General features: G+C 44.1%; 1 protein-coding gene across 1 annotated transcript in view; it reads right to left on the reverse strand.

Annotated features, from left to right (window-relative positions):
• The window catches only part of frmd3 (FERM domain containing 3), a 102452-nt gene that overhangs the window by 41840 nt on the left and 40002 nt on the right, over positions 1-20610 (reverse strand). The window contains exons 5-7 of the mRNA XM_065011132.1: positions 7746-7824; positions 3937-4034; positions 1325-1448 (exon numbers count right to left, since the gene is read on the reverse strand). Coding sequence (XP_064867204.1) covers positions 1325-1448; positions 3937-4034; positions 7746-7824 — 301 coding nt within the window. The remainder of the gene's footprint in view (positions 1-1324; positions 1449-3936; positions 4035-7745; positions 7825-20610) is intronic.

Genomic DNA, 20610 nt, shown 5'->3' on the forward strand with positions numbered 1-20610 from the left:
TTTGTGTGTGTCTGTGTATGTGTCTGTATGTGTGTGTCTGCATGTGCCTGTATGTGTGTCTGCATGTGTGTCTGTGTGTGTCTGTATGTGTGTCTGTCTGTGTGTGTCTGCATGTATCTGTATGTGTGTCTGTGTGTGTCTGCATGTGTCTGTATGTGTGTCTGTATGTGTGTCTGTATGCGTTTCTGTACATGTGTCTGTATGTGTCTGTATGTGTGTCTGTATGTGTGTGTGTCTGTATGTGTGTCTGTATGTGTGTCTGTATGTGTGTCTGTATGTGTGTCTGTATGTGTCTCCATGTGTCTGTATGTGTCTGTGTGTGTTTGCGTGTGTCTGTGTCTGTTTGTATCTGTCTGTATGTGTCTGTGTGTGCCTGTGTGTGTTTGCGTGTGTCTGTATGTGTCTGTGTGTCTGTCTGCTTGTATCTGTAAGTGTGTCTGTATGTGTCTGTGTGTGTTTGTGTGTGTATGTATGTGTGTGTCTGCATGTGCCTGTATGTGTGTCTGTGTGTGTCTGTATGTGTGTCTGTGTGTGTCTGCATGTGTCTGTATGTGTGTCTGTATGTGTGTCTGCATGTGTCTGTATGTGTGTCTGTGTGTGTCTGCGTGTGTCTGTGTGTATCTGCGTGTGTCTGTGTGTGTCTGTGTGTGTCTGTATGTGTCTGTGTGTGTCTGTATGTGTCTGTGTGTGTCTGTGTGTGTCTGCGTGTGTCTGTGTGTGTCTGTATGTGTCTGTGTGTGTCTGCATGTGTCTGCGTGTGTCTGTGTGTGTCTGCATGTGTCTGTATGTGTCTGTGTGTGTCTGTATGTGTCTGTGTGTGTCTGTGTGTGTCTGCGTGTGTCTGTATGTGTCTGCGTGTGTCTGCATGTGTCTGCGTGTGTCTGTGTGTGTCTGTGTGTGTCTGCGTGTGTCTGTATGTATCTGTGTGTGTCTGTGTGTGTCTGCATGTGTCTGTGTGTGTCTGCGTGTGTCTGTATGTGTCTGCATGTCAGAGATATGGTTAGATCAGCTGCTGGAGTCGATGACGTGTTTTACAGTTTCGCTTCAGTGGTGTTTGCACTATTTATGATGTGCTGGCAAAGAATGATAAAATGCAGGTGTAGCGAAAAATTCAGAAGGTTGTAAAACCATCTGGGACCCTATTTCTGTTTAATAGCAGCTGAGAAGAAGAAGAGAGGAAGTCAGTAAAATCTGAGTAAAAGTCTGCTGATGTCATGATGCCAACTTAGTGTTTACAGTGGATGCTGTTGTATTCAGGTGTCAAGGTGTTTCAGTGTTGTAGTTGTTAGACACTGTATTTGTTAGACTACAAATCCCACAATACCTCAGCTCGTTCTTGTGAATATCGATGATCTTCCTCTCCAGTTTAAGCGACTGCTTGGGGAACAGTTTGAAGTCTTGGATGTAGTCTGGCGGGTGTTCGTCTTGGTCATAGTCCCCTAGTTCAGCTGGGAAGGGTTATGACATGGTTAGCAGAGGGTTATGACATGGTTAGCAGAGGGTTATGACATAGTTAGCAGAGGGTTATGAAGTGGTTAGCAGTGGTTATGACATGGTTAGCAGAGGGTTATGAAATGGTTATCAGAGGGTTATGAAACGGTTAGCAGAGGGTTATGAAATGGTTAGCAGAGGGTTATGAAACGGGGGCAGTGGTTATGAAATGGTTAGCAGAGGGTTATGAAATGGTTAGCAGAGGGTTATGAAACGAGGGCAGTGGTTATGAAATGGTTAGCAGAGGGTTATGAAATGGTTAGCAGTGGTTATGAAATGGTTAGCAGAGGGTTATGAAACGGTTATCAGAGTGTTATGAAACGGTTAGCAGTGCAATGTACCTGTAGCTTTATTACAGGCTTATCCTGCAGCTAACACACATCACTTTACTAACAGCCTAACAAAGTATACATGGGGACTTGTTCTCATTAAACAGCAGTACTGATAACGACCAGCAGGAGGCCCTGTGCTTTAACTACGTCAGTTAGGTTGTTTCCCAAATGGCACCCTATACCCTACATAGTGCACTACTTTTGACTGGCTGGGCTCCCTAGAGAGGAGAATATGATGAAGTGAGCTGAGGTAGCTATGTATGCGTCCCAAATGGTACCCTGTTCCCTATTTAGTGCACTACTTTTCGCCAGGGCGTCATTTGGGACGCATACAAAGCTACCTCAGCTCACTTCATCATATTCTCCTCTCTAGGGAGCCCAGCCAGTCAAAAGAGTAGGGGCTAAGATATACTGTATGTTGTAACAGACATGGGGATTAGTTAGTGATATGACATAGTTCAATCCTTTTGGAACCCACATCAAACACTACCAGCCTGAGCCTCTCACTGTGCTGTTAATTGGCACCGTGGAGTTGTTCAGGGATGGTTGGATGTGTGTCAGCTTAAGTGTTGAGGTCTATTACTCTGGGCTGCTGTCAGGTTATATTACTCTGGGCTGCTGTCAGGTTATATTACTCTGGGCTGCTGTCAGGTTGCATTACTCTGGGCTGCTGTCAGGTTATATTACTCTGGGCTGCTGTCAGGTTATATTACTCTGGGCTGCTGTCAGGTTATATTACTCTGGGCTGCTGTCAGGTTGTATTACTCTGGGCTGCTGTCAGGTTGTATTACTCTGGGCTGCTGTCAGGTTATATTACTCTGGGCTGCTGTCAGGTTATATTACTCTGGGCTGCTGTCAGGTTATATTACTCTGGGCTGCTGTCAGGTTATATTACTCTGGGCTGCTGTCAGGTTATATTACTCTGGGCTGCTGTCAGGTTGTATTACTCTGGGCTGCTGTCAGGTTGTATTACTCTGGGCTGCTGTCAGGTTATATTACTCTGGGCTGCTGTCAGGTTGCATTACTCTGGGCTGCTGTCAGGTTATATTACTCTGGGCTGCTGTCAGGTTGCATTACTCTGGGCTGCTGTCAGGTTGCATTACTCTGGGCTGCTGTCAGGTTATATTACTCTGGGCTGCTGTCAGGTTATATTACTCTGGGCTGCTGTCAGGTTGTATTACTCTGGGCTGCTGTCAGGTTATATTACTCTGGGCTGCTGTCAGGTTGCATTACTCTGGGCTGCTGTCAGGTTGCATTACTCTGGGCTGCTGTCAGGTTATATTACTCTGGGCTGCTGTCAGGTTATATTACTCTGGGCTGCTGTCAGGTTGTATTACTCTGGGCTGCTGTCAGGTTGTATTACTCTGGGCTGCTGTCAGGTTGTATTACTCTGGGCTGCTGTCAGGTTGTATTACTCTGGGCTGCTGTCAGGTTGTATTACTCTGGGCTGCTGTCAGGTTATATTACTCTGGGCTGCTGTCAGGTTATATTACTCTGGGCTGCTGTCAGGTTGTATTACTCTGGGCTGCTGTCAGGTTGTATTACTCTGGGCTGCTGTCAGGTTGTATTACTCTGGGCTGCTGTCAGGTTATATTACTCTGGGCTGCTGTCAGGTTATATTACTCTGGGCTGCTGTCAGGTTGTATTACTCTGGGCTGCTGTCAGGTTATATTACTCTGGGCTGCTGTCAGGTTGTATTACTCTGGGCTGCTGTCAGGTTGTATTACTCTGGGCTGCTGTCAGGTTGTATTACTCTGGGCTGCTGTCAGGTTGATTTACTCTGGGCTGCTGTCAGGTTGATTTACTCTGGGCTGCTGTCAGGTTGTATTACTCTGGGCTGCTGTCAGGTTGTATTACTCTGGGCTGCTGTCAGGTTGTATTACTCTGGGCTGCTGTCAGGTTGTATTACTCTGGGCTGCTGTCATGTTGCATTTCTCAGGTTGCATTTCTTCTCTCAAGTTGTATTGCTCTGCTGCCGGAAGTGTTTGAGTAGGAGGACCGGGGTTCAGAACGTTTGAGAAGGTACTCGTACTAATGAGCCAGGTATCACAGCGGATCTATTGTTCATTCCTGTGCATGTAAATGAGAGTTTTGATGTCACAGCGGGGCTCACCCTGTACAATACAGGCCCCCAGGTAGGCTGCGTCAGCGAAGGGGCACAAGAGACGCCCGTGGTAGACGTCCCTCTTCAGCTGCAGATAGAGTAGATACCTGCACAGAGACGCATACAGGGGTCAACCACAGATACCGTGCTTATAGACACATGGTTACTCAAGATACACTGTAGCCTGCCTTGCTGAATGCATAAAGTGCCTTCGGAAAGTGTTCAGACCCCATACCTTTATCCATATTTTGTTACATTACAGCCTTATTCTAAAATTAATTAAAGTTATTTTTTCCCCCTCATCGATCTACACACATTATATACCCCAATCTGATTTTAAAAATAAAGAAGTATTTACATAAGTATTCAGACCCTTTGCTATGAGACTCAAAATTGAGCTCAGGTGCATCCTGCTTCCATTGATCATCCTTGAGATGTTTCTACAACTTGATTGGAGTCCACCTGTGGTAAATTCAATTGAATGGACATGATTTGGAAAGGCACATACCTGTCTATATAAGGTCCCACAGTTAACAGTACATGTCAGAGCAAAAAGCCAAGCCATGAGACAGGATTGTGTCGAGGCACAGATCTGAAGGGTACCAAAAAATGTCTGCAGCATTGAAGGTAACCCCAAGAACACAGTGGCATCCATCATTCTTAAATGGAATAAGTTTGGAACCACCAAGACTCTTCCTGTATCTGGCCGCCCAGCAAAACTGACCAATCGGGGGAGAAGGGCTTCCGAGTTCCTCTGTGGAGATGGGAGAACCTTCCAGCAGGACAACCATCTCTGCAGCACTCCAACAATCAAGTATTTATGGTAGAGTGGCCAGACAGAAGCCACTCCTCAGTAAAAGGCACATGACAGCCCGCTTGGAGTTTGCCAAAAGGCACCTAAAGGACTCTCAGACCAGGAGCGGAACACTGTATGCTAGAAAACACCTGGTTTGTTATTTTTGATTCAAACTGATAAACAAAATTCTCTGGTCTGTTGAAACGAAGATTGAACTCTTTGGCCTGAATGCCAAAAGTCACATCTGGAGGAAAATTGGCACCAACCCTGCAGTGAAGCATGGTGGTGGTAGCATCATGCTGTGGGGATGTTTTTCAGCAGCAGGGACTGGGAGACAAGTCATGGAAAGATGAACGGAGCAAAGTACAGAGAGATCCTTGATGAAAACCTGCTCCATAGCGCTCAGGACCTCAGACTGGGGCAAAGGTTCACCTTCCAACAGGACAATGACGCTAAGCACACAGCCAAGACAATGCAGGAGTGGCTTCGTGACACATCTCTGAATCTCCTTGAGTGGCCCAGCCAGAGCCCAGACATAAACCCAATCAAACATCTCTGGAGAGACCTGAAAATAGCTGTGCAGCGAAGCTCCCCATCCAACCTGACAGTGTTTGAGAGGATCTGCAGAGAAGAATGGGAGAAACTCCCCAAATACAGGTGTACCAAGCTTGTAGCGTCATGCCCAAGAAGAATTGAGGCTGTAATCGCTGCCAAAATTGCTTCAACAGTACCGAGTAAAAGGTCTGAATACTTATGTAAATGTGATATTTCAGTTTTTTATTTTAATAGATTTGCTCAAATTTCTAAAACCCATTTTATTCTTTGTCATTATGGGGTATTGTGTGTAGATTGATGAGGGAAAAAACTATGTAATCCATTTTAGAATAAGGCTGTAAAGTAACAAAATGTGGAAAAAGTCAAGGGGTACTGTCAAACTAATGATCAAACTTCATCAACATAATTGTCACACTTTACATGACATGAATGGTCTTCAACACAAGTATAATTTATAAACAACATTGTGTGGTGGTAGAACCATGTCATGACCCATAAAGACAGTATCCACATCCACTAAAAGCATTTTTAAAACCAACGTGCCATTGCCATTAATTATACCACTCCGAGATCAGTTGCTATGGGAATCACCCCTACAAGAGATCGGTTACCATGGCGACCTCTACCACAGTTACAATGGACACGGCTTCAACAGTTATTACTTGTGCAAATGTGTCCCCTGTTACTGGAGAGAAGACGAAAAACCATAGACATCTGTACCATAGAAACCACGGAGAGTGTCATTGTCCAGAAAACTTCCAGAGGCAACTGACAACCTACATAATCACGTCAGAAACAAACACGCGGGCACGCACACAAAGAACACTGATTCAACTTGTGCTAATACACACACACTCACCCACAGATGCAGGGACTAAACCCGAGCAAGTTCTTCAAGGCCGATTAAAAGAAAAACATGAACAACTCAATGGAACTAAAAAGCCGACTGCGTCTGAATGGGTTTATTTATAGAGGATGTCTGGTATAACTAGAGCTACCGACAGATCAATAACATCTACCCATATTCACAAGGAAATATTCCTCTTTCCAATAATAGACTATCACTATATCCTCAGCTCTCTCTAAAACAAACTTTAAAATCTGTGTGGACATTCTCTTTAACACAACATCCATTCAAATGTAGTATGTCTGTAACACACTCCATATCTCCTCTTCTCACAAGACTCAGTTTCTCTTTTCTCTGTGATGTAACTATCTCTAACTATTGTCCTCTGGCTCTCTTTCTATGACTTGTCGTGTGGTTGAATGTGTGAAGTCAACCATGCACTCAGATTACTATGGGGACAGCACATTGATCCACAACAACAACACAGCCACTGTTGCAACCAGAAACACTACACAGACTAGTAGAACGCATACAATCCAATATAGAATCTTTTATGAAATGCATGTGCAGTACTGCATTTTTTTTGTACTGTATTATATTACTGTATTTCATATGTAATAGTCTGGAATATATTTACTGCACTGATACTCAGTCAGACACATTTCCAAGCGGCTCTGAGACCATGCAGACCATAGAATGGTGAATTCTAGGGTGATGTAGACCTCCATAGCACCCTGTGATGCGTACTACATCATGTTAGACACCGAGAGAGTTTAGACTCAGAGGCCTCTGTGTATGCTCCAGTGACCAGCGCCATCCGTCACTAATGGCCATGCTCTAATGCTGCTGTTTGGGGTTGGAGAGCCCTACTTCTGCCCCTAGAGGTCCCCTCTCCACCCCCAACCCCTAGACTCTCAAACTCTTGTTCCACGGCACTTTACGTCTGGAGCTAATGGTGCTCTTACCTCCATGTCAAATAGCACTTTACACAACAGCCAGAGATGGAAAAACACTAAGAAGGAGCATCTGAAGGGAGGGATATAGAGATGCTTCACATCTCAGATGGAGAGCATGAGGCATGCTGGGACAACAGGTTCATAATGATCACAGTAATCACTGAAAATGCATGAGAGTGTGTAATCAAAGCCCCACTCTCTCTCTCTCACTCTCACCTTCACCTTTGGACAATCTCAACAGATCACAAAAACACTGAGCAGTTCCTGAGACTTCTCTGTGCTGTCTGCAATACACAACTGCTGAGGGTCATGTCTCGAGCGAGACATGACAGGTTGAAAGCAAAGATGGTTGAAAGCAAAGATGGGTAGAAAGCATTTTTAACATGTTACAATTCAATTTGTATTACAATAAAATGTGTTAGTGTATAATATTTGTATTTCCAATATGTTTTTAACATGTACATTTCCGGCAGGGCTGGGAGAGAGCAGCAGTTATCCCAGCATCGCCTGCCAAATTGTCCATGAAATAGAACCAGAAAAGGCCATCATCAAATACCCTCCTGTCTGCTCGCTTAGACAGCCTCAGACAATGTTAGGAACCAGTCATACTGTAGGGAATGAATGACAAGTGTTCTCTAGCCAATCAGCATCAAGGTCACACTACCTGGTGAGCTCCTCTTTGATCTTCATTGGCTCGTGAGGGTAGAATTTGACCCGGAAGCACATTGTGTAGGGCTGCTGAGCTGTTAAAAACAAACACAGAAAAAGAGCGTGAGAAAAGAGATGAGAGGAAAGAAGAGAGGAGAGACAAGAGGGAGAGAGAGAAAATAGAGAGAGAAAGAGAGAGAAGACAGACAGAGTGAGACTATTTTTGATCATTCATTTGTTAATGATCATGACTGTAATTATTCATACTCACAGAGGAGGTATTTAACTGCTAGCGATGAGCAGGACTCTTTCATGGGCACTCACACACGCACGCACACTCACACACGCACGCACACTCACACACACACACACTCTCACACACTAATGAGTAAAAGATGAACCAGTGTGCTTTTCTAACTATATTTTCTCATGGGCTCCTGAGTTCTTCTGCAAACAGATAGAATGCGAGTTGGATAAATGTAGATAAACTTCAATTTGTTCGCAGGGCTCTTATATAGGATACTAACCTCAACATCAAAACCTTCAATCCAAATCAAAATTCCAGACCTAAAACCTTGATTTCGCACAAAATTTCCTGGACTGGACGATTACTACCAAAGACTATCGTGAAAAAACTTCTAACAAACCAACACCTGCAGAAGAAACACAGAGGAACCTGGAAATACCATCCAACACAAATCAAATCAAATTGTATTTGTCACATCCACATGGTTAGCAGATGTTAATGCGAGTGTAGCGAAATGCTTGTGCTTCTATTTCCGACAATGCAGTAATAACCAACGAGTAATCTAACCTAACAATTCCACAACTACTACCTTATACACACAAGTGTAAAGGGATAAAGAATATGTACATAAAGATATATGAATGAGTGATGGTACAGAACGGCATAGGCAAGATGCAGTAGATGGTATAGAGTACAGTATATACAGTGCCTTGTGAAAGTATTCGGCCCCCTTGAACTTCGCGACCTTTTGCCACATTTCAGGCTTCAAACATAAAGATATAAAACTGTATTTTTTTGTGAAGAATCAACAACAAGTGGGACACAATCATGAAGTGGAACGACATTTATTGGATATTTCAAATTTTTTTAACAAATCAAAAACTGAAAAATTGGGCGTGCAAAATTATTCAGCCCCTTTACTTTCAGTGCAGCAAACTCTCCAGAAGTTCAGTGAGGATCTCTGAATGATCCAATGTTGACCTAAATGACTAATGATGATAAATACAATCCACCTGTGTGTAATCAAGTCTCCGTATAAATGCACCTGCACTGTGATAGTCTCAGAGGTCCGTTAAAAGCGCAGAGAGCATCATGAAGAACAAGGAACACACCAGGCAGGTCCGAGATACTGTTGTGAAGAAGTTTAAAGCCGGATTTGGATACAAAAAGATTTCCCAAGCTTTAAACATCCCAAGGAGCACTGTGCAAGCGATAATATTGAAATGGAAGGAGTATCAGACCACTGCAAATCTACCAAGACCTGGCCGTCCCTCTAAACTTTCAGCTCATACAAGGAGAAGACTGATCAGAGATGCAGCCAAGAGGCCCATGATCACTCTGGATGAACTGCAGAGATCTACAGCTGAGGTGGGAGACTCTGTCCATAGGACAACAATCAGTCGTATATTGCACAAATCTGGCCTTTATGGAAGAGTGGCAAGAAGAAAGCCATTTCTTAAAGATATCCATAAAAAGTGTTGTTTAAAGTTTGCCACAAGCCACCTGGGAGACACACCAAACATGTGGAAGAAGGTGCTCTGGTCAGATGAAACCAAAATTGAACTTTTTGGCAACAATGCAAAACGTTATGTTTGGCGTAAAAGCAACACAGCTCATCACCCTGAACACACCATCCCCACTGTCAAACATGGTGGTGGCAGCATCATGGTTTGGGCCTGCTTTTCTTCAGTAGGGACAGGGAATATGGTTAAAATTGATGGGAAGATGGATGGAGCCAAATACAGGACCATTCTGGAAGAAAACCTGATGAAGTCTGCAAAAGACCTGAGACTGGGACGGAGATTTGTCTTCCAACAAGACAATGATCCAAAACATAAAGCAAAATCTACAATGAAATGGTTCAAAAATAAACATATCCAGGTGTTAGAATGGCCAAGTCAAAGTCCAGACCTGAATCCAATCGAGAATCTGTGGAAAGAACTGAAAACTGCTGTTCACAAATGCTCTCCATCCAACCTCACTGAGCTCGAGCTGTTTTGCAAGGAGGAATGGGAAAAAAATTCAGTCTCTCGATGTGCAAAACTGATAGAGACATACCCCAAGCGACTTACAGCTGTAATCGCAGCAAAAGGTGGCGCTACAAAGTATTAACTTAAGGGGGCTGAATAATTTTTCAGTTTTTGATTTGTTAAAAAAGTTTGAAATATCCAATAAATGTCGTTCCACTTCATGATTGTGTCCCACTTGTTGTTGATTCTTCACAAAAAAATACAGTTTTATATCTTTATGTTTGAAGCCTGAAATGTGGCAAAAGGTCGCAAAGTTCAAGGGGGCCGAATACTTTCGCAAGGCACTGTACATATGAGATGAGTAATGCAGGGTATATAAACATAAAATGGCATAGTTTAAAGTGGCTAGTAATACATTTTTACATCAATTCCCATCAATTTCCATTATTGAAGTGGCTGGAGTTGAGTCAGTATCTTGGCAGCAGCCACTCAATGTTAGTGGTGGCTGTTTAACAGTCTGATGGCCTAGAGATAGAAGCTGTTTTTCAGTCTCTCGGTCCCTGCTTTGATGCACCTGTACTGACCTCACCTTCTGGGTGATAGCGGGGTGAACAGGCAGTGGCTCGGGTGGTTGTTGTCCTTGATGATCTTTATGGCCTTCCTGTGACATCAGGTGGTGTAGGTGTCCTGGAGGGCAGGTAGTTTGCCCCCGGTGATGCGTTGTGCAGACCTCACTACCCTCTGGAGAGCCTTACGGTTGTGGGCGGAGCAGTTGCCGTACCAGGCGTTGATACAGCCCGACAGGATGCTCTAGATTCGTTCATCTGTAGAAGTTTGTGAATGCTTTTGGTGACAAGCCGAATTTCTTCAGCCTCCTGAGGTTGAAGAGGTGCTGCTGCGTCTTCTTCACAACGCTGTCTGTGTGGGTGGACCAATTCAGTTTGTCCGTGATGTGTACGTCGAGGAACTTAAAACTTACTACCCTCTCCACTACTGTCCCGTCAATGTGGATAGGGGGGTGCTCTCTCTGCTGTTTCCTGAAGTCCACAATCATCTCCTTTGTTTTGTTGACGTTGAGTGTGAGGTTATTTTCCTGACACCACACTCCGAGGGCCCTCACCTCCTCCCTGTAGGCCGTCTTGTCGTTGTTGGTAATCAAGCCTACCACTGTAGTGTCGTCTGCAAACTTGATGATTGAGTTGGAGGCATGCATGACCACGCCTCCAACTCAATGAGTGAGTAATGTTCAGTCTAAACATACTTCTGAAGGCAAAAAGTAAAAGACAATAATCTCTAATTGCGTAATATAAAGCTTAATAAATAAGGCTACTAAGCTACCAAGCTGCTAGGACAGAACTGACCTGGCTGCAACTTCAATTAACACTGAAGTGAGAAGTGAGAGGTGTGAAAGCTTAACAATGGCAGGAGAGTTTCACAGCTCCCCCCACCCAAATGCAGAGACCTTTCAAGCCCCCATGGCTTATCCCTGGGCAGAGTTCATTACAATACAGTACCCCATGGATATTAAAAATAACACTGAACGGAATAAATACAAAATAAAGCTCCTCAATGACAATCCAGAGACACTATTTTCTGACTGCTACAAAGAGGAGAATGTAAGCAACTTAATGTTCCACACAGACCTGGCATGGCACAGTGCTATAAGAGCACACGACCCTTATGTCAAGAGAGAGCGTATTGTCCCAGGGTGGAAACTCAGAATACTAGACATTGAGGAAATTGAAACAACCTCTGTCAACGTGTACAAGTCTGGGACAGTAATGGTGCAGGACTTCCTCAAGCAGTTCCAGCAGGACTTACGGGATCAAAGAGAGCACAGCAGGTAAAATCTCTCTCTCTATGACGACTCCCCCATCCTGAGTGAGTCTGATCACACCTCTTCAAACTGTTCTGCAGATGAGGACAGTCACCCCCCCAGCATTGAACACACCCAGGTCTCACAACTACACTGCTCCTCCGTCATTGAGAGGGATACATTTACAGAGCTGGAGGAAGACATGGTGGAGCTCAGAGAGATAGTCCACACAATCCAGAACAAATTCACAAAACAGACCAGCACAACAAAACCCCACAACAAGAGCCGGAGGGCAGAAGGTGGAGATGGACGGCTGTCTGAGAGAGCTGGCTGCTCTACGGACTGAGGTAAGAGAACTTAAAGGGGCACACATGGCACTGAATGAAGAGGTGACAAAGCTGAGGTGTGACAGAGAGCAGGACACTCTCCCAGACAAGCCAGCAGAACAGCCCACCTCAGACCCGGACCACAACCTCAACACCACAATGGGACAGACAACACAGGACCCACCAAGCCAACAGACCCCACCCCGTCCTAACAGACCTCACCCCTTCCCAACAGACCCCACCCCTTCCCAACAGACCCCACCCCGTCGTAACAGACCCCACCCCGTCCTAACAGCCCTCATGTCAGCTCCCCTGATAGCTCTTTTGACAACTCCCACACATCCGAGGAAAACTTTTTCCCAAACACAAAGTGGCTAAACTCTGGTGCCCAAACACTAGGCATGCCCTGTGTTTGGGCATGCCCTGCATGTTGTTGTCAGAGGACAGACTAGGGTCCCCCAGCTTCATCATCATTCACACGGACACAAATGACCCGAAGGTCCAGCAGGAAAGGGTAGCCACAGCACTCAAGGGAGTGAATGAAAAAGCATCTTCCACTTCCTCCAACTCACAAGTGGTTATCTCCACCCTGCTACCATGAAAATACTTTCACCCTGCCACCATACAGCAGGTGAATGCAAGCATTTTGTGAGACTGTGCCTCAAAACCTAATGTCAACCTGGCCAACCACTCCACCCTGGACTTGAACAGCCTTTCCAACCAGGTCCACCTCTACAAGGCAGCAACCCCAACTTTTACCAAGACCCTGAAGGACGTCACCCTCAACCATAGCCCCACCTCACACAGGAGCAACAGAGCAACAGACACCCCGCCCAGACCAGCGAGACACCCTCCAAGACCTGCAAGACCCCCTCCTGAAGGACCTGCAGCGAGAGAACCCACGCCAAGAGGACCTACACCCAGACTACAGCATCACCAGCCACACCCCAACCAGCTAAGACCACCCCAAGCAAAACCTGGCCACACCCTATATAGGCCTCCCCCATATCAGACCTATGCCCCTTCTGTCCATCCCATGCCCCTGGCCCCTGCGGCAAGGACCTCAACATGACAGCAGGACATATGCCCAGGCCGGGAGCAGAGCAACAGGCCCAACCCCCACTATTAAACCCGCCCAAGCCCCATCCTGCCACCTAAGAGGTGTGTATCAGATGCTCAACATGCTCTGCTCACACCTACTGTGATGGTCTGGGCCTAAACCACACAAAAACAACACTAGACACTATGGAAGACAAAGCTCATCCTGGAATATACAAGGTCTGAGGTCTTCTGCCTTTGGCCTAATGAGCAGGAACCCAGACTTCATCAAAGAAATTGGAAATACAGACATTTTCATCCTACATTTGGTATAGAGCAGACCTAACCCACTCTATTAAATTAATCAAAACAGGAACATTTTACATTTGGCTAGAAATGAACAAGGAAATGATCTCAACAGAAAAAAATGTCCTCATGTGTGCTACCTATATCCCCCCCAGTAGAATCCTCATACTTTAACGATGACAGCTTCTCCATCCTAGAGGGGGAGAGCAACAATTTCCAGGCCCAGGGACATGTACTAGTCTGTGGCGACCTAAATGCCAGAATTGGACAAGAACCTGACACCCTCAGCACACAGGGGGCCAAACACCTACCTGGAGGTGACAACATTCCCTCCCCCATACGCCCCCTGACACAACTACGATAACATAAAGAATAGAAATGGGTCACATTCACAACTCCTGCAGCTCTGTCGGAAGCTGAGTATGTCCATAGTCAATGGTAGGCTTCAAGGGGACTCCTACGGTAGGTACACCTATAGTTCATCTCTTGGCAGTAGTACTGTAGACTACTTTATCACTGACCTCAACCCAGAGTCTCTTAGAGTGTTCACAGTCAGTCCACTGACACACCTGTCAGATCACAGCAAAATCACAGTCTACTTGAACAGAGCTATGATCAATCATGAGGCATCAAAGCCAAAGGAACTGAATAATATTAAGAAATGCTATAGATGGAAGGAAAGTAGTGAGGAAATCTAGGCAACAACAAATTCAATTCAATTTAAATAAACACCCTTTTCCTTCGGAACTTGTTTCTCCTGCGCCTGACTCCACACCCACGTCTCCTTGGGGAGATCTGACACCAATAACTACCGTGGGATATGCGTCAACAGCAACCTTGGGGAAATCCTCTGCATTATCATTAACAGCAGACTCATACATTTTCTCAGCAAAAACAATGTACTGAGCAAAAGTCAAATTGGCTTTTTACCAAATTATCTTACGACACACCACGTATTCACCCTGCACACCCAGTTGACAAACAAACCAAAACAAAGGCAAAGTTTTCTCATGCTTTGTTGATTTCAAAAAAGCTCTCTACTTAATTTGGAATGAGGGTCTGCTATACAAATGGATGGAAAGTGATGTTGGGGGTAAAACATATGATATTATAAAATCCATGTACACGAACACCAAGTGTGTGTTTAAAAGAGGCAAAAAACACAAAGATGTATTTTCACAGGGCCAGGGGGTGAGACAGGGATGCAGCTTAAGCCCCACACTCTTCAACATACATATCAACGAATTGGCGAGGGCACTAGAACAGTCTGCAGTACCCGGCCTCACCCTATTAGAATCTGAAGTCAAAATGTCTACTGTTTTCTGATGATCTGGTGCTTCAGTACTCAACCAATGAGGGCCTACAGCAGCAGCTAGATCTTCTGCACAGATTCTGTCAGACCTGGGTCCTGACAGTTAAATCTCAGTAAGACAAAAATAGTGGTGTTCCATTAAAGGTCCAGTTGCCAAGACCACGAAAACAAATTCCATCTAGACATCGTTGACCTAGAGCACACTAAAACTATACATACTTCGGCCTAAACATCAGCGCCACAGGTAACTTCCAGATGTGAACGATCTGAGAGACAAGGCAAGAAGGGCATTCTATGCCATCAAAAGGAACATCAAATTCGACATACCAATTAGGATCTGGCAAAAAATACTTGAATCAGTTATAGAACCCATTGCCCTTTCTGGTTGTGAGGTCTGGGGTCTGCTCACCAACCAAGAATTCACAAAATGGAACAAACACCAAATTGAGACTGCATGCAGAATTCTGCAAAAATATCCTCTGTGTACAATGTAAAACACCAAATAATGCATGCAGAGCAGAATTAGGCCGATACCCGCTAATGATCAAAATTCAGAAAAGAGACGCTGGACGGGCGGGAAGGTGTGGGACTGACCTCTTAGGGCTAGGCCTGAATACTGCCCCTTCTGGAGGAATTCGGCACCCATATAAACCATGATAAATTTTTGTCAAAAGTTGCTAATATATGCATATAAAAATTATTATCGAATAGGAAACACTCTAAAGCTTATAAAACCGTTTAAATTTTGTCTCTATGTAAAGCAGAAGTCTCAGGGCATGCATTCTCCCAAAGTCTCTCTTGTAATGGGAAAAGTTGCCATCACTTTGACGTCATCGTATACACACTTCCCAAACAGCTATAACCATGGAAACAGTTTCTACGTCTTCAGCGTGAAGCCTGCTTTCGATGAGGCGTGTAACTGTGAGAATCGCGTGCTCACGAGACGTTCAGCGTGCCCAAACGTCCCGGTGACGCAAAAAAAAAGTTTCACCAATGGGAGCTGGGAAATTTCTCTCTCTTTCTCTCAGGACGGACTGAACAACGTGTGCTTATCTGTTCGCCCTCACGATTGCTGTAGACCTTTATAACATGCTAAGGCTTAATTATAAACATAGTTTGACAAGTTTACTCGAAATATAATGTATACTTTCGACGTTTTGGTGCGCATCCACTTGAAATTTGCATACATTTCGACCGAAAAGTGTCTAGTTTGAGAACGGAAAGACACAGACTTGAAAACTGAACGCTAACTTGGTGAGTATTAACCCTTCCAGGTCTTCTGAAGCAAGAACAGCCATGGTAAGGGAATATTTACGTCTTCATTTTGGGTTTCTGTCGACTCCATGATAGAGGAGTCAGTATGCTAAATGAGAGCGCCGACTCTCTATTATAGCCTAGTGAACGCCAAATGTAACGTTAAAAATAATTGTAACATAGCAATTGCATTTAGAAGAAGTTTATCTTGCCATACATATGTAAAACATGCATATTTAGTCAAAGTTTATGATGTGTATTCCTTGTTAGCTGACGTTATCTGCCGGAGCTATTTATTTCTCCTGACATTGCAGTAGCATTTTTTGAACGATGCATAATTGTAAACAGAGATTTATGGATATATATTGCATATTATTGAAAAAAAAATGAATGTACTGTGTAACATGTTATATTACTGTCATCTGATGAAGATTTCAAAAGGTTAGTGAAATGATTTTTCTTTTAATCCTGCGTTTGTTGATTGCATATTTTTTCCTACTTGGCTAAGCTAATGAGGTATGTATGCAGTGGTGGTTGGACATAAATATGTGCTATGTTTTCGCCGTAAAACATTTTAGAAATCTGACTTGCTGGGTAGATAAATAACTTCTTTATCATTCATTTGAGCCATTCAAGCGATTCTGTGGAGGTTAAATATTTTTAGGATTATTTATTGCGTTCCCTGCGCCACATTACAGCTCAGGGGGGGTGGGGGTTGATCCCAAAGGGGATCATGTGGCCCTGAAAGGTTAAATTCTACAACTACCTAAAAGGAAGCTATTCCCAAACCATCCATAACAAAGCCATCATCTACAGAGAAATGAACCTGGAGAAGAGCCCCCTAAGCAAGCTGGTCCTGGGGCTCTATTCACAAACACAAACAGAGCCCCAGGACAGCAACAGAATTATAACCGACCAAATCATGAGAAAACAAAAATATAATTACTTGACACATCGGAAAGAATCAACAAAAAAAACAGAGCAAACTAGAATGCTATTTGGCCCTAAACAGAGAGTACACAATGGCGGAATTGTATTTATTTTGATTTATTTCACCTTTTTTTAACCAGGTAGGCTAGTTGAGAACAAGTTCTCATTTGTAACTGCGACCTGGCCAAGATAAAGCAAAGCAGTTTGACACATACAACAGAGTTACACATGGAGTAAAACAAACATACAGTCAATAATACAGTAGAAAAATCTATATACAGCAAATGCAAATGAGGTAGGATAAGAGAGGTAAGGCAATAAATAGGCCATGGTGGCAAAGTAATTACAATATAGCAATTAAACACTGGAATGGTAGATGTGCAGAAGATGAATGTGCAAGTTGAGATACTGGGGTGCAAAGGAGCAAGATAAATAAAAAAATAAGTATACGGATGAGGTAGTTGGATGGGCTATTTACAGATGAGTTATGTACAGGTGCAGTGATCTGTGAGCTGCTCTGACAGCTGGTGCTTAAAGCTAGTGAGGGAGATATGAGTCTCCAGATTCAGAGATTTTTGCAGTTCGTTCCAGTCATTGGCAGCAGAGAACTGGAAGGAGAGGCGGCCAAAGGAAGAATTGGTTTTGGGGGTGACCAGAGAGATGTACCTGCTGGAGCGCGTGCTACGGGTGGGTGCTGCTATGGTGACCAGGGAGCAGAGATAAGGCAGGGTTTTACCTAGCAAAGACTTGTAGATGATCTGGAGCCAGTGGGTTTGGCGACGAGTAATGAAGCGAGGGCCAGCCAACGAGAGCATACAGGTCGCAGTGGTGGGTAGTATATGGGGCTTTGGTGACAAAAATGGATGGCACTGTGATAGACTGCATCCAGTTTGTTGAGTAGAGTGTTGGAGGCTATTTTATAGATGACATCGCCGAAGTCGAGAATCGGTAGGATGGTCAGTTTTACGAGGGTATGCTTGAAGGATGCTTTGTTGCGAAATAGGAAGCCGATTCTAGACTTAATTTTGGATTGGAGATGTGTTTAATGTGAGTCTGGAAGGAGAGTTTACAGTCTAACCAGACACCTAGGTATTTGTAGTTGTCCACATATTCTAAGTCAGAACCGTCCAGAGTAGTGATGCTGGACGGGCGGGAAGGTGTGGGCAGCGATCGGTTGAAGAGCATGCATTTAGTTTTACTTGCATTTAAGAGCAGTTGGAGGCCACGGAAGGAGAGTTGGAATACTTGACCACTGTGACTGACCCAAACTTAAGGAAATCTTTGACTATGTACAGACTCAGTGAGCATAAACTTTGCACTGAGAAAGGCTGCCGAAGGCCGACCTGGCTCTCAAGAGAAGACAGGCTATGTGCACACTGCCAACAAAATGAGGTGGAAACTGAGCTGCACTTCCTAACCTCCTGCCAAATGTATGACTATATTAGAGACACATATTTACCTCAGATTACACAGACCCACAAAGAATTCGAAAACAAATCCAATTTTGGTAAACTCCCATATCTATTGGGTGAAATACCACAGTGTGCCATCACAGCAGCAATATTTGTGACCTGTATATAGACATAAGAAGAATATTCCATATTCTTTTGGAACTTTTGTGATTGTAATGTTTACTGTTCATTTTTTATTGTTTGTTTCACTTTTGTTTATTATCTATTTCACTTGCTTTGGCAATGTAAACACGTTCCCATGCCAATAAAGCCCTTCAATTGAAATTGAATTGAGAGCATTTAGAGTGAAAAATGACCCTGGAGGACACAAGTATTTGTTTGCTTTGAACTTGAAGTCCTATAAAGTGATGTTTCATAATTCTAGCCCAAAGAGGACAGCGAAGAAGACATACATGATGGAGGGGTTTCGTCCCAACTTGTACCACTATTCCCTATACTGTATAGTACACTACTTTTGACCAGAGCCCTATGCGTCCACTATATGCAGAAATAGGGTGCCATTTGGGACCCACGCCATGATTGATAGGTTGAAAAACAGGAGGAAGTCATCACTGGGTGCCAGTGCTGGCTGAGCTGACTGAAGTTCCCATATATACCAGCTAAATTCTCAGTGGCATTATCTGGAGAAACAGACAGAAGATAAATAATAATAAACACAAAGATCCTAAATAACCTAAGCTGCTTATTCCTGAGTCTTGAGGAACAGAGTGATATTTAACAACATTTCCAGAGGACCCTACTGCCAAACACACACATAAGTAGGCACACACACACACACACACACACACACCTAATGTGTGAAGGAAACTCGCCAGAGGGATATGGGAAGTGTCAGTTCAGCTCAGACATATCAAGAGTCCACCCTCCATCCTTTTGTCTCATCCTCTCAATCACTCCCACATTCTGTCTATACTGTACACTTCCCTTACAAGTTCTCTGTCTATCTTTAACTCCATACATATCTCATCATCTTCTTTTCTCATCCAATCTGATCTCTTTTTGCCACCATCTCCCTCTCCATCTGCCCCCGTACTCCCTCTTTTTCCATCTGCCCCCGTACTCCCTCTTTCTCCATCTGCCCCCGTACTCCCTCTCTCTCCATCCGTACTCCCTCTCTCTCCATCCGTACTCCCTCTCTCTCCATCCGTACTCCCTCTTTCTCTATCTGCCTTTTTCTCTCTTCCTCTCCCCCCCTTTCTCTTCTATTGCACATGTTCAAGAGCTGAGCGCATGAGTAATAGTTTCTTGATTAATTTATGCTCTGGGAGAAAGAGAGAAAGAGAGAGAGAGATTAAGAGAAGAGAGAGAGAGAGAGATATTGAGAGAGAGAGATATTGAGAGAAAGCGAGAGAGAGATATTGAGAGAGAGAGCGAGAGCGAGAGAGATATTGAGAGAGAGAGATATGTGAACGATCTGAGAGACAAGGCAAGAAGGGCATTCTATGCCATCAAAAGGAACATAAAATTCAACATACCAATTAGGATCTGGCTAAAAATACTTGAATCAGTCATAGAGCCCATTGCCCTTTATGGTTGTGAGGTTTGGGGTCTGCTCACCAACCAAGATTTCACAAAATGGAACAAAAACCAAATTGAGACTCTGCATGCAGAATTCTGCAAAAATATCCTCTGTGTACAACGTAGAACACCAAATAATGCATGCAGAGCAGAATTAGGCCGATACCCACTAATGATCAAAATCCAGAAAAGAGACGTTAAATTCTACAACCACCTAAAAGGAAGCGATTCCCAAACCTTCCATAACAAAGCCATCACCTACAGAGAGACGAACCTGGAGAAGAGTCCCCTAAGCAAGCTGGTCCTGGGGCTCTGTTCCCAAACACAAACAGACCCCACAGAGCCCCAGGACAGCAGCACAATTAGACCCAACCAAATCATGAGAAAACAAAAAGATAATTACGTGACACATTGGAAAGAATTAACAAAAAAACTGAGCAAACTAGAATGCTATTTGGCCCTAAACAGAGAGTACACAGTGGCAGAATATCTGACCACTGTGATTGACCCAAACTTAAGGAAAGCTTTGACTATGTACAGACTCAGTGAGCATAGCCTTGCTATTGAGAAAGGCTGCCGTAGGCAGACATGGCTCTCAAGAGAAGACAGGCTATGTGCACACTGCCCACAAAATGAGGTGGAAACTGAGCTGCACTTCCTAACCTCCTGCCCAATGTATGACCATACTAGAG

This window comes from Oncorhynchus nerka, linkage group LG27 (assembly GCF_034236695.1).
Source record: "Oncorhynchus nerka isolate Pitt River linkage group LG27, Oner_Uvic_2.0, whole genome shotgun sequence".
Lineage (NCBI taxonomy): Eukaryota > Metazoa > Chordata > Actinopteri > Salmoniformes > Salmonidae > Oncorhynchus > Oncorhynchus nerka.